The sequence below is a fragment of the Dama dama genome, chromosome 19 (assembly GCF_033118175.1).
Source record: "Dama dama isolate Ldn47 chromosome 19, ASM3311817v1, whole genome shotgun sequence".
NCBI classification, from domain to species: domain Eukaryota; kingdom Metazoa; phylum Chordata; class Mammalia; order Artiodactyla; family Cervidae; genus Dama; species Dama dama.
Window position 1 is genome coordinate 28,134,721 of NC_083699.1, and position 15,190 is coordinate 28,149,910.

The 15,190-nt window shown below is 36.5% G+C and overlaps 1 protein-coding gene across 11 annotated transcripts in view; it reads left to right on the top strand.

Annotated features, from left to right (window-relative positions):
* NAALADL2 (N-acetylated alpha-linked acidic dipeptidase like 2) overlaps positions 1 to 15,190 on the top strand; it is a 1,498,179-nt gene that overhangs the window by 1,030,486 nt on the left and 452,503 nt on the right. For all 11 annotated transcript variants that reach the window (XM_061168361.1, XM_061168362.1, XM_061168363.1 and 8 more), the window contains one exon: positions 12,095 to 12,238. In XM_061168361.1, coding sequence (XP_061024344.1) covers positions 12,095 to 12,238 — 144 coding nt within the window. The remainder of the gene's footprint in view (positions 1 to 12,094; positions 12,239 to 15,190) is intronic.

Here is a 15,190-nt window from a genome sequence, read left to right on the forward strand (position 1 = left end):
TTTAAGTCCCCCGATCCTAACTTCTGGTCCTGTAAGGCTTATGACAGAAAAAACAAAAGAAAAAAAAGTGACTGATGAGCTTACTCCTTAACTATGTACTGCTCACCACCTGCTTTACAACACTTTAAGGCTCAGAAAGGATCTATCTGCTGAATCAACTTAGGAAAAAAACTCCTGAAAACCTATTTTTTAAAATTAACAACATGGATGAAAGAAATTATTTCAAGTAGTTTTCTGGGGTTGATGCTCACTTAACATAGTGCAATAGTATTTGTGCATTCAGCACTTAAGCACCCTGAATACCTTAAATTTATGGAATTAGAATATAAAATAAAGTTGTAAAAAATAATTTTTTGTGTTTTTGAAACACTGATATACTTATTAAATAATTTACTCCCTTTCCCCCATATATTATTGTAATTGCTGATCCTAGGCAGATACAGACCATATATGCATACCATATATATACATATATAACTTTCAAGCAATAAAATTATAAAAACATATTCATGTTGCCAAACTTCCAGAACATTACAAGTTTATTTCCACGACACTGGAAGGTGACAGTTTACTTGATATTCATTACTTGAAATAATTTTGTTTCTGTCTTTGAATAGCTCATCATTTTGTTTGATGTACATTTCATCCTCTGAAAAATATTAAATTTCTTGTTTCACAGACTGATCATCATTTATTTAGCCTTTTCCAATAGACATATTATCTAAATTTGTCTAGTTCTATACCATTCATCTCAGGTACAAAAACATTCAAGTAATTCAACTGACTTTCACCTATATTCAAATACTGCTTAATGTTCCTTATGCCATTATATTGATACTTTTATACAGTATTATATAAATTCTTATTTTTGTAGAGATGTGGACTTGTAATACTCACATATTATCTCTTCCTATGTGTTTATATGGAGCATTTTTTCCTGACCCAATCTTTTTCACTTAAAAAAAAAATGTGTTTATAATGAAGAACATAAAGGTCACTAGTCTGAAATATAAAATTACCAAATGTTTCTTGCCTATGGTGTAATCATCAGTAAGGTTTAGATATATAATATTTCTAGCATTCCCAAGATGTCCAGCTCTATACTTTGCATCTTACTCTTCCAGAAGCTGCCAGATTATTTGATGATAGAGTCTATAATGGCTTGCAACTTGACTTCAGTGACACAGTTGTAACTTTAGCATGTACTTAGAGTAAGGAGAGTTTCAAGAAAGGTGTTTTTTGAAAAATAAGAAATAAAAATTCTCTGATTTATAATACTGAAATAAAAAATGAATTATTGCTGTGTCAAAGTATGCATTTTCTCAAAGATTTCAGACTTTATTTCATAAGAGCAAAATGTACTTTCAATATCCCTAGACCAATTACTATTGCTTGTCATCCAACAAAACAAAATCTTCTCTTCAATTCAGAAAATTTATACTGGAGCAGGAAGGCAGAGAGATATTCCCGTGGATGGCTGTGTGTGGGTGGCGGTGAGGGGGAGTTGGTGGGGGGAGGAGTTCAGTCAGAGTTAGCTAAGCTTGTGGAGCGAGAATTGACCTGCACCCTCAATCCAAAAGTTTTCTAGACTTTTACGACTCTTTCGATTCCTTTATATTTCCAATTAGTCTTGGCAGTTCTACCTCCTACATAAGTTCTAAATCTTTCAGTTGTTCCCCATCTTCACTGTCTCCACCATGATCAAGTGAAGTGAAAGTTGCTCAGTCGTGTCCGACTCTTTGCGACCCCATGGACTGTATAGTCCATGGAATTCTCCAGGCCAGAATACTGGAGTGGGTAGCTCTTCCCTTCTCCAGGGGATCTTCCCAACCCAGGGATCGAACCCAGGTCTCCCACATTGTGGGCAGTTTCTTTACCAGCTGAGCCACAGGGGAAGCCCAAGAATACTGGAGTGGGTAGCCTATCCCTTCTCCAGGTGATCTTCCTGACCCAGGAATCGAACCGGGGTCTCCTGCATTGCAGGCAGATTCTTTATCAACTGAGCTATGAGGGACCATGATCAAGGGCAATGTTAATTTTCATCTAGCCAACTGCAGCTACGTGCTAACTGATCTCACTCTTTCTTCTCTACGGTTTGCAATTCGTTCTCTGACAAATTATTAATGAGCTTTCAAAACCCCAGATCTGATTGTGCCACACTCTTCTATACAAAAATGTTAGTGCTTCTGTTGTTCTTTATAATTTGCATAAGCCACATATACATGTGTGTGTTTAGTTTTTTCTTCTCTTTTATTGAACTATAGTTGATATACAATGTTATGCTCATTTCTACTATACAGCAAAGTGATTCACACACACACACATATATATATATATATATGTATATATATATACACACACACACACACACACATATATATATTCTTTTTTAAATTCTTTTCCATTATGGTTTTGTATAGGATACTGAATAAAATGCATATATATTTATTTGCATTTGTCTCTTTCCCCACTCAACATGTTTTGAGATTTATCTGTTTTGATTGATTAGGGTGACATTAAAATACAGAGAATGTGTTCAAAGAGCTTAACCAAACCAAATTCATCATATTAGTTCCTTTGGAGAGGGTTGGAGAGCGGGCAGTAGGACTGGAGGTGGTCAAGAAGACTTGTAGATCATAAAGATATGGATGTGTATGTATCATATATGTTATCATTCCTTTGGCATTTCTATATTTTTCAATTTTCTCGCTTTTCCACAAATGCCCTAGAGAGTACAGAGAAACTTAATTGATTACATTTCTTTTAAAATAAAGACAAGATCTTTTTCATGTCCTAAGATTTTTCATGATTTTGTGACTTCTTTTACATCACTTCAGTCATGCTTAATCTCCTGCTTCCTCCAATACACCGTGTTCTTTCATAATTCAGGACTTTCACACATATATGGTTTCTTTTGCTTGGAAGTTTGATGAGGATAGGGAATATAAGTTCTATTCAGTATTGCTACTGAAAATGTGTACAGCCGATTTGCAGGACAATTTACCAAGGTTTTATAAAATTAAAAATATACGTATTCTCAGACTTCCCCAGCTGTGCAGTTGTTAAAACTCCATGCAGGTTGATAGATGTGAGTTGGATCCCTGATCAGGAAATCAAGATCCCACATGCCATGAGCAACCAAAAAAAAAAAAAAAAAATTACATAATCTCTTACCCCAAATCAATTTATCTGTAGTAACCTTGTAGAAACACTCATGGGTATAAAGTTGATTAATGTACAAATTTATTCATGAAGATTTTGATAGCAGTAGAATAATTTAGAATTGACCAACTCTATAATGTTATAATTATGGAATTGACAGCTTATGGTGAACGCTGTCGGATTTGTGAACTCCAAAGAAGAGAATTTAACTTCAGGACTATAGATGAGGCTTGATCACTCAGAGCTTTTTGTAGCAGTTTTATTACAGTGAAAAGGGGATAGAAAAAAGCTTCTTACATAGACATCACAAGTGGGGGCAGGGGAGAGTGCCCCACCTGCTAGTCTCATCAAGGCCTTATATACTTTTTCAATTGGTTACTAACAATACAAAGGTCTTAGCAGATCCACTCTCACAACATACATCTTAAGATAACAGGATTAGAACTAACATAGAAATGTCTTTTTTTTTTTATATATATATATATATATTTATTATTTTTTATTTTTTTTATTATTATTATTATTTTTTCCAGTGGGTTTTGTCATACATTGATATGAATCAGCCATGGATTTACATGTATTCCCAATCCCGATCCCCCCTCCCACCTCCCTCTCCACCCGATTCCTCTGGGTCTTCCCAGTGCACCAGGCCGGAGCACTTGTCTCATGCATCCCACCTGGGCTGGTGATCTGTTTCACCATAGATAGTATACATGCTGTTCTTTTGAAATATCCCACCCTCACATTCTCCCACAAAGTTCAAAAGTCTGTTCTGTATTTCTGTGTCTCTTTTTCTGTTCTGCACATAGGGTTATCGTTATCACCTTTCTAAATTCCATATACATGTGTCAGTATGCTGTAATGTTCTTTATCTTTCTGGCTTACTTCACTCTGTATAATGGGCTCCAGCTTCATCCATCTCATTAGGACTGGTTCAAATGAATTCTTTTTAATGGCTGAGTAATATTCCATGACTAGACCCATTACCACAACAAACATTTTAAGATAAAATAATTATTCAGAAGGTTTTTCAGTTCAGTTCAGTTTAGTCAGTCCTGTCTGACTGTTTTTGACCCCATGGAGTGCAGCATGCCAGGCTTCCCTGTCCATCACCAACTCCTGAAGCTTGCTCAAACTTATATCCATCGAGTCAGCGATGCCATCAAATCATCTCATCTGTGATCCCCTTCTCCTCCTGCCTTCAATCTTTCCCAGCATCAGGATCTTTTTCAATGAATCAGTTCTTTGCATCAAGTGGCCAAAGTATTGGAGCTTCAGCTTCGGCATCAGTCCTTCCAGTGAATATTCAGGACTGATGTCCTTTAGGATGGACTGGTTGTATCTCCTTATAGTCCAAGGGACACTCAAGAGTCTTCTCCAACACCACAGTTCAAAAGCATCAATTCTCCGGCACTCAACTTCCTTTATGGTTCAACTCTCACATCCATACATGACTACTGAAAAAACCATAGCTTAAGGAGAAACATGTCCTTGAATGAGATACATTGTTTTTATATAATCATTAGTACAGAGTTTAAGGAAGAACATAACCTTGAGCAAGATGAGTTGTTTTGTTGTGTAATTATTAGCTCTGGGCTTAAAGAAAAAGCGAATTCCAGAGAAATATCTACTTCTGTTTCATTGACTGTGCTAAAGCCTTTGACCATGTAGATCACAACAAACTGTGGAAAATTCTTAAAAGAGATGAGAATACCAGACCACCTTACCTGCAGCCTGAAAAACCTCTATGCTGATCAAGATGCAACAGTTAGAACTGGACATGGAACAATGAACTGGTTCAAAATTGGGAAAGGAGTACGTCCAGTCTGTATACTATCACCCTGCTTCTTTAACTTATATGCAGAGTACATCATACAAAATGCTGGGCTGGATGAAGTGCAAGCTGGAATCAAGATTGCTGGGAGAAATATCAATAATTTCAGATACACAGATGACACCATCCTTATGGCAGAAAGTGAAGAGGAGCTAAAGAGCCTCTTGATGAAGGTGAAAGAGGCTTAAAGCTCAACATTCAAAAAACTAAGATCTTGGCATCTGGTCCCATCACTTCATGGCAAATTGATGGGGAAACAATGAAAACAGTGACAGACTTTATTTTCTTGGTCTCTAAAATCAATGCAGATGGTGACTGCAGCCATAAAATTAAGACACTTGCAGCTTAGAAGGAAAGTGATGACAAACCTAGGCAGTGTAGTAAAAAGCAGAGACATTACTTTGCCAACAAAGGTCCATGTAATTAAAGCTATGGTTTTCCAGGAGTCATGTATGGTGTGAGAGTTGGATCATAAAGGAGGCCGAGTGCCAAAGAATTGCTGTTTTTGAACTGTGGTTTTGGAGAAGACTCTTGAGAGTCTCTTGGACTGCAAGGAGATCAAACGAGACAATCCTAAAGGAAATCAATCCTGCATATTCATTGGAAGGACTGATGCTGAAACTCCAATATTTTGGCCAACTCATTAGAAAAGACCATGATGCTGAGAAATATTAAAGGCCAGAGGAGAAGGGGATGACAGAGCACAAGATAATTGGATGGCATCACTGACTCAATGGACATGAGTCTGAGCAAGCTCTGGAAGATGGTAAAGGACAGGGAAGTGTGGCCTGCTGCAGTCCATGGGGTCACAAAGTGTCAGACATGACTGAGTGACTGAACGACAATAACAATGAAATAAGCACTTTCACTTTAATTATGAGAGTAGCTATCAGTAACACAAACCCTATATCCTTAAAAATAAATATACATGTGTGTATGTTCATATATGTATGTGTGTATATGCTTGGATGTATACACAGAACATGGATGTGCTCTGAGAACTTGTATAGCACAAAGCACATTTAAATGTTAAGTATTTCATTTTTATCAATAGCCTGAACAACACAGGGCTGAACTTGACTAGCTTGAAGGAAGATGGTGATATTCATAACCAGTAGGTTATGAGATATTGAAATAATAAAGGATCAGCTGCATTTACAAGGATAACAAAATGACTAGCCAATTTAGTGCACTGGTCATCTCAGGGAAATAACTGTAAATTTAAGAAGCTATGATAAAAGTGAAAAAGCATTCATGACAGTTATTTAATGGTCCGATTTCTGTCAAAATGGCAGTCCTCCAGAGAAAGTCAAATCAAATATTCTGGGATAATATTGCTGATATCAGCTTGTTCATTTGATATTTGAGTCTTTTTCATAAAAGTGTAGCACAAAATGTATTTTTAAAATCTCTGCTTTTTAAGCTCTTTGATTGCTTGGTTGTCTGGCAAGTGGGAAGTATTTACACTTTCAATTTGTCAGTTTTTTACTATAATGAATTAGAATAGTTAAAAATGAAGAAAAGAAAGTCAAATCAGTTAGCTATTTTAATATTTATTCATGACTAAAATACAGTGCTGTAAATATAGTTTTGATCTTTACATCACCAAATTTATCTTTAAGAAAAGTTCAGAACCAAAAGAAAAAAAAATGCTGTCAGTCCAATTGGAAGTTACTATTTAGTGCTAGCCTATGCACAGACTTGTTACACATTCTGAAGGAGACTTTCTGAGAAAATTGTTTGGAGTTTATTAATATAATCAGACTCTGTCATCCTTAATCTGGGGTAAAGTAAGCAAACATAGTCTATTATTCTTCATCCACTTCATCTTGCTTTGTTTTATATCTTCTTTGCTATGAAAATTATATAAATTATGCAACAGATAAATATGTGATGATGGTAGGTCATTGCTTATCTAATGTGCATATAAATCACCTGGGGAATCTTGTTAGGCTTCACATTTTGATTCAGGAGGGCTGGGTGGTGGTGATGGTTTAGTCGCTCAGTTGAGCCCGACTCTTTGTGACTCCATGTCAGGAGTCACAGGCATGTAGCCTGTTAGGCTCCTGTGCCCATGGAATTTTCTAGGCAAGAATACTGGAGAGGGCTGCCATTCTTTTCTCCAAGGGATCTTCCCTACCCAGGGATCGAGCCTGGGTCTCCTGCATTGTAGGCAGATTCTTTACCAACTGAGCCACCTAAGGAATCCTACCCATGCTGCGTGTCTGAAGACTATGCACTGAGTAAGAAGGATCTATAGTGTTCTTGCCTGGAGAGCCCCGTGGACAGAGGAGCCTGGTGGGCTGCCGTCTATGGGGCCGCACAGAGTCGGACACGGCTGAAGCGACTTAGCAGCGGCAGCAGCAGCATAGGGTCTATGGTTATTACATCATGTAGCACGGATACACACACACACACACACACACACACACACACACACACATGGTCAGGTGCTGAGGGTGGGGTTACACGCCTCAATTTGGAAGTCATGCTGTCCTCCTCAAAGGCAGCATATTCTCATGTCTGAGCCACACAAGGCCCTTTTTATTTTATTTATCAGTATATTCTTTACCTCTTCTCTCCTCTTAATGCTTTAATTCTGAGGATCCCAGTGTCGAAGATTTCTGGTCTCTTAAGGGTTATCTTTCCTGATTCGCAGGTGATTGGCATTTGCAGTATACACAAACATTTCATTTGAGTTTAAAAGAATTACATCTCACCACACACACAGCTAACATATTTTCTTTATATACAGATGGGCTTGAAGTGGGCATCAAAGATTTGAAAAAGCATAATGAAGAGCCTATTACATATGTACAATCAGAAACCATTTTACTAATTTTTAACCTCACTTTTAAATTTCAGCCACTGTGGTTTGGCTGTAGGCCTCTGAGCTCATGTATTGTTTTTATTTCAGTCAATCATGTAATCACAACCCGTCAGTCTTACCTTCATTGTTCAGATGTAGTAGACGGGATGACAGTCTTCTCATAGTGAAATTATTTATTTGTTCTTTTTCAAGCAGTGAGTCAGTGATGAAGTCAATTTTGGGACTCTGTATATCCAGTTTCTTCTTTCTGCTGTATGCATGTGGCATTGTATTCAGGATTGGATTATTGAATGAGAAGGATGAATTTGGATCTTTATTTGGGTTACAAAGAGTTCATAAAGTGAAGAGAGAACTAGATACCTACTAAAATAAAACTTAGCGTCAGTCTTTATTGAGCATACAAAATGTACAAGGTATGATATAAATGCCACAATCTGAAAGTTAAAGTGCTAAAATATAATGTCGTGCATTTCCTGGATGGTACTTTTTGTGTCAAGGTACATAATCCATCTGATTTTCAGCTCACATCGAATGGATTCTTATAGTTTATAAGTGTTTTAAAATATAACTGAGAAAAAATGGTACATGTGTTTGGTTTTATTCTTAATCATATAAGTAGATTAAATTCTCTTAGTTCTTCAAGAAAATAGTTTTCTTTTTTTAATAACTCTCATCTGTAATTTACTGTTAGTGTCCTCCTGTAAAGTCCTTCTTTTAGTACCTGCTCTTCGAAATGAACTGTTTGTCAAATTTCCATTAAGCTGAAGGTGAAAAATTAATGAACCACTTACTTCAGATATTTCAAAACTAATGCAAATCTATTAGTCATGCAATACAAGAAAATCAAAGATGTTGGTTTGTTCAATTACTGTTTAGGCTTCATTCATATTTAACTTTTAAATGCATTGTTTCAGATGCTTAATAGAACATTCTGGAGAAAAAAGGAATGTAGTTATTTATTTTTATTTTTTATCTCAAAGATAATTTTATTTATATAAATACTTTTTGTAACCCAGAGCAGTTAATTAGTGAGTTGATGGGGGTGGGTAGGTTTTGAAGGTTTTGAAAGTAGTTAGCTTACAAGAAAGCACTAATACATAACAAGCATAGGATTAGTAGAATTCTAATTAGTTTTCAGTTGTACCTCTGCTCCAATTTATAGACATTTAGAAAACCAGTAAGATAGGGACATTGAATTATTTTTCAAGGAATTGTTAATTCATTCCTCCCTCCCTGCCTTCTTCCTTTTCTTTCCTTTTCCTTTTCTTTCCTTTTCCTTTCCTTTCCTTTCCTTTCCTTACCCCATTAATTACTGAGCTCTTGTTATGATCCTGGCAATGTGCTGGGTATTGTGTGTTATGTAACAATGGGAAAGACTTGCTCCTTTTCTTTAAGGAGTTTAGAGGAGACAATCAACGTGTTTTTGCATAGTGATCTGGTAATTAGAAATGCCAAGCACTGAAAAAAAATGCATATAAATCACAAAGAACTGAAGGTGTCAGAGAAAGTTTCTTATAGAAATGAGTTAAGCTTTAGAGGAAATGTATATTTCAGACATGTGCAGACATGTGATACATGAGAGAAGCAAGTAAAATGGAAGAAATGGCTTAAGCAAACCATGGAGGATATAAATCACAGAATATGCATGGGGACAGTTTAAGTATTAGCATAAGATATATGGAGAGGGATGGTAGGAAATAATGTTGGAAATATCAGGTCTGAGATTGTGAAGGGCTTTGAATGGCAAGTTCAGTTTGGAAGTTCAGTATCTGAATCGAGGAGAGGTGAATCACACATTTTAAGAAGTTTCATTTTGTGTTAGCAACATGTTAGCACCTAACATCCATGAAAACTGCAAAATAACAGATTGTACATTTGTTGCAAATACTGTCTCATTGTCCCTACACACTGGAAGTTTAGAAGGCAATGGCTGAGGGAGGAAATGCATGCTGGGAGAGTCAAAGTGAGATGGCTACATCAGGAGGACCTCCAGCTGGCTTGCTGAGTGGGCCACACTGGTGCCTTAGAGCACCAGCAAGGAGCAACAGTGACTCGGGAAAGCAGCTTCCTTGTGGCCTGAAAGTCCCCTTCAGTTGCTCTCAACTGGTTGTATGGCTGCTCACATCTTCTGTGTGAACCACGCAGGGCTTGATTCATGGGCGTAAAACCCACACTCAGAAAGACGCGCACTTGATTCAGTTCCCTGCTATTGCCGTGTTGACGTCCTTCCTACTTTTTGATGGAGAGTTCCCACAGTGTCATTTTGCTCTGGTCTTGTGAATTACGTGTCCAGTCTTGATACTTTGACATGAACATGGTTAGGAAGCAATGAACTACGTTATGGTCAAAATGCTTGGTCGTATAGCCATATAAAAAGGAGTACTAAGTTATGAGACCAGCTTTGTGTTTATACAACAAAACTGATCCTAAGCTTAAATCTTACTACTTTTTCTTCAAAGCCATGACTTCTGTGGCTGCCACAGCTAAATATGTTTTAGCCTTGTGGTTTTCCTGATGATAAATTAAGGAAAGGCCTCCATATCATATTGTGTCATTAATAATCTGCCTCCTGGAGCCTGGATACCAGTATTCTCGAGTTCTGCACCCCCTGCAGTCCTATCAAATTAAATTCTGAGAAAACCTGTGGCAATTATTTTCTCTAATAAAAGTTCTGAAAAATACAGCTCTGCGTTCACAAACATTATTGGCTGCCTGACAGACATTCTTTTGTGTATTTCACTTTCTGAGTCAGTATAAATAATATAAACTGAATAAAAGTGTATTTTTTGTTTTAGTTTTTTCCCTTATGCAGAGTTTGTTCTTTTCATTCTATTTATTCTGAATACTTGTGTAATTTTCTCTTGCTTGTGTTACCATCATTGTTTTTCTCCTTATTTTCATTTAATTTTTATTTTTTCAAAGTTATAGATGAATATAAATAGAAATTTCTACAAAGCTTAGACACATTTATAAAAATGTGTCACCTTCTCTCATCCTTCCCTGTGTTTTTCTCTGCTTTGTCTATATCCCCAAAGCAAGCACTAAAATGCTTTCAACATTTTTGGTTGTTACCTATTTTTCATATTTATCTCACTGCCTCTCAAGAGTATGTTTAAGAGTTGAATTCATTTTTCAGTTGTATCCATTATATTGACTCACCACTATGAAAGATATAAAGATTTCATTTTCTTTCATAGGTTTCCATGTTCCCTTAACCCTGACATTTTCCCTTTTTTCTTTTTTCCTGAAGAATGATGTTTATTTTTGTATTAAAAAGTCATTGTTTACATTTCTACGGGGCTTCCCAGGTGGCTCAGTAGCAAAGAATTTGCTTGCCAATGCAGGAGACACAAGAGATGCAGGTTCAATCCCTGGTCAGGAAGATTCCCTAGAGGAGGAAATGACAACCCACTCCAGTATTCTTATCTGGATAATTCCATGGACAGAGGAGCCTGGCCATGGGGTCACAAAGAATAGGACATGACGGAAGCTACTACTTAGCATGCACACAGGCACACACCTGGAACGAAGGATTCTGTGCACCAATGAGAACAAGGCATCTGAAGGGTCTTAGCAACCATCACACCATCCCATTTAAAGGATCGGAGATACCCTTCCTTGTGTCTGGCATCTCCCTGTTCAGTGTCCCACCTATAGTCTCTGCTGGAAGGAGGACCAGGCGCTGTTCATATTGACTATGAGTGAGGGGTTCAGGAGGAAAGACTCCTTCACAATCAGAATTTGACCAAGCCCTGCTGTTTTCAGCCCTTCCTTTACCCCTTTTTAATAAGTAGCTGATATTTTCAATTCTCAAGTCTCTCTGGGTTCTATGATACAACTGCATTGCTTTTCAGCTTCTTCACTCTGCCGGCTTAGGTTTTGTTCTCCTTGGTCTGTCGTATCGGTTGACACTCATCTGCTTTCCAGCTTCTAGTGTCTTACTACTAGTGTGTCTCCTCTTCTCTTTGCCCCTGTGGATTGATGCTTTTCTATCCCTTTGCTGTCATTTCAGTAGCGAATGGAAGTAAACACCTCTGTACAATCTGCTGTCATGAACTAGGTTACATAATGCTATTTGGACTGGATTTTTCTTATCAAGTATCTCAAATCATTTTTAACAAGGAGACAGTATAACTAAGGAGTAAACACACAAATGAGTTAAAAAAAACTTACCACTCATCATTTAAATACTTATTATAGAAAACCTGCTCTTCAAGTGTCTTTAATTTCTGTTTGCTAAGGATTCTGTTTTTCTCTTTTGAATACAGATGGAAGCTTTAGACAAAACCGATCAAACCTCACCTCTCTACTAGTGCAGCCCATCTCAGCATCTCTTGTTGCAAAACTCATCTCTTTGCCAAAGGATAGGACCACAAACGGTGCCTGTAGCCCTCTAGAACTTCCAAATAATGGTAAAGTATTTAATGTCTTTCTGTGTGTCTTATAGTTTTTATAAGGCCCATGATCAATTTTAATGTTTGATTGCATGTTTAGGATTATTCTTTCTCAAAAAAAACAAAAACATTTTTGTTGATATGAGCTTTTATTTCTCTTCTCTGGCTTTTCGAAAGTAATTCTATAAAGATTGAGAGCTGACCAAGCTGAGAGATTAAAAAAAGAAGAAAAGCATTTTGAACTGCAAGTAAGAAAAGCAGCTTTACAAATAAAGCATTTTGTACATTCATGAAAATCTGCTTAACATCAGTTCTCAGTTTCAGCTTCAGCAGGCTTGTTGCCTGCCAAGATTCAGTGGATAGCAGTCAGCTATCTGTGGTACGAAGTCTTTTAGTAGAAAGCATTAAAGCCTAATTCCTGCAATTGACTAAAAAATCCCTCTGTCTTTACGCATCGTTGCTGGAGAGATGCTTCTTATACTGCAGAGCAGTTTGTCAGGCCTTGTTGGACCACACAGGATAAAACTGAAGTAGTTAAGCTACCTGTGGTGGGATGAAAGTTATGGGCTGCATCTTATTTCTGCCTCCAGCCTCAGCATTAAACTTCTAAAGGAGAGACTCTCTATATATTGTTAACTTTGTATCTAGTTGGCTGTGAAATTCAACTTGAGGGGTCCCTTTTTGTGTCCAGACCCAGAGGCTCAGATACCCATGTTTTATCTCATTTGTTTTCTCCTGACAACAAAAGCATAAAAAAATAAAATAAGTTTTGAAAAAGCCTAAAAAAAAAAAAAAAAAAAAAAAAAGCCCTGGATGCATTCAGAATTGCCCTTTCTTAGGGACAGGTTTTTTAAAAGTGCTGTAGATTGAGAACCTCTTAAACTGATTATTGATTGAACATAGCAGGAACTATAGAAAACAATGCTAAGACTTCGTCCTCAAAATAGGAAAGAAGTTCTTGAGAAGCTTTTTGTTTAGCTTTTTCTATCTTCTAGTCTTAGCCCCCAAATTTGATAATGAGCTCTATTTGCTAAAATATGTAATTAACACTATACTAATAATTTCCTTGTAAGAAAAGCATCAGACGTTGAAAAGATCAGACTTAAGTCCAGATTTAATTGATTGGTTTATTCAATAAACAGAGTCCCTCCTGTCTTAATCTGTAGAAGAAGATCCTGATTGCCTCAAGTCTATCAGCTTATCACATCAACCATGTAATGACAGCTGGTTCAAGGATGATGCAAATTTGGCCAGAGACATGACTCAATCTCTGGACTTTGAGCAATGGCTAATTTTAATGGTAGAACTGAATAAGAAATCATATAGCTCTGGGGTATTTTGGTCCTTCTGAGGACCTTGAGGGCATAATACCTGACAATGGAACCAAGGTGAGGAAGGGGTAGATGAATAATGTAAAGAGACAGAGTGTGAGAGACAGACTAACTCTTGTACACATCATTTGATACCTAAATAAAGCCTTGTCTGAAGCCATAGCTACTGAATTAGCCATATATATGCCGATACATTCCCTTTTTAACTGTCAACTTATTTGTTTGATTTTCAGTTACTTAGAAACAAAAGTTATGCCACTGATGCTGTAAAACTTATACTAAACTAAAGAATTTCTGCATGCATATAACAGGCTCAGCAAAGTGTAGTGAAGAGGATGTTATTTATATGGAAATTCCTGGGAGAACTAAGAAAATTGTATAAGGGATAGAAAAACAAGCAGAAGAAAAACAGATTTTTTTGCATTGACTAAATAATTAGATATTGATGCCATTTAATTTCCCATGACCTTATTTTCTGTAGGTCTTACTCACTGATTATATATTGTCAATCTTTGTCCTTGAGAGTCAATCAATAGCGGGGAATTTGAATTTTCATGTATCAATCTGAGCTTGTCATTAAAAACCATGACTGCAGTGAAAAAAAAATTAGATGAGAAAGTATAAAATCCATTAGTATAATACAGAGTGGAAAGCCTTAATCACATTAAAAGAAATATTTTAATATGTTTAAATTACTTTTGATAAATAGAAAAAAATGACTTACTATGATGCGTAAAACTTAGCATCATTAGTAAATTTGGATCTAAGTAAATTTGGATCATATATCTTCAGATCATATATCTTCACACATACATAACTATATGTAACTCTTATTTCGGTATTCACAATTTTATATGTTCTTTGTTCAAAATATTTTTATCAGAAGAATTTAATCTCTTCTGATTATGTTTATAATTCTTACACACCTAAAATGAATTTTGAAGATCTATATTTCTGATTTTTTAAATTAAAGTATACATTATTGTCATTACTTGAACAGTAGTGTAAAAAGATGTACTGAAAATATTATCTAAAAACTTTGGTCATTTTACAATTTTTTGGCAAATAATACAAATTAGCTCTTGAGGAGACATCCACTAACAAAAAATGTTAGTAAAAATAAGTCTAGCATTGTTGTTTTTTGCATCTGAGACTAATCATATTGTTCAGTGTAGCCAGTGCTGCTGTATGTGAAAGACCAGGAGTACGTTGTGCTATTCAGGTAAAAAAAAAAATGTCTTGATCTGTGTGTGCGTGCATGTGTGTATATGTATGTGAAGTAGACAATGGGATAGTTTGGATGGGAATAACTACCCACTCTAGTATTCTTACCTGGAAAATGCCATGGACAGAGGAGCCTGGTGGGCTACAGTTCATGGGGTCAAAAGAATCGGACATGACTGAGTGACTAACACTTTCACTTTGGATGTGATATGGTGTGGCTTGGCTTTTGGAGACTTTGTAAAAGAGAATTCCCCAGTAGATCTGAAATAAAAGAGAATTGAAAGCTTATTTTAGGGCAGCATGGGCTTTAATAACTTCTAGCCATCAATATGGAGGAAAATATCTAGAAGAACATGAGGAAAAATGTAATTTATTCAGACAACTCTTACAAAGCATTCATACAGGTATGATGGCC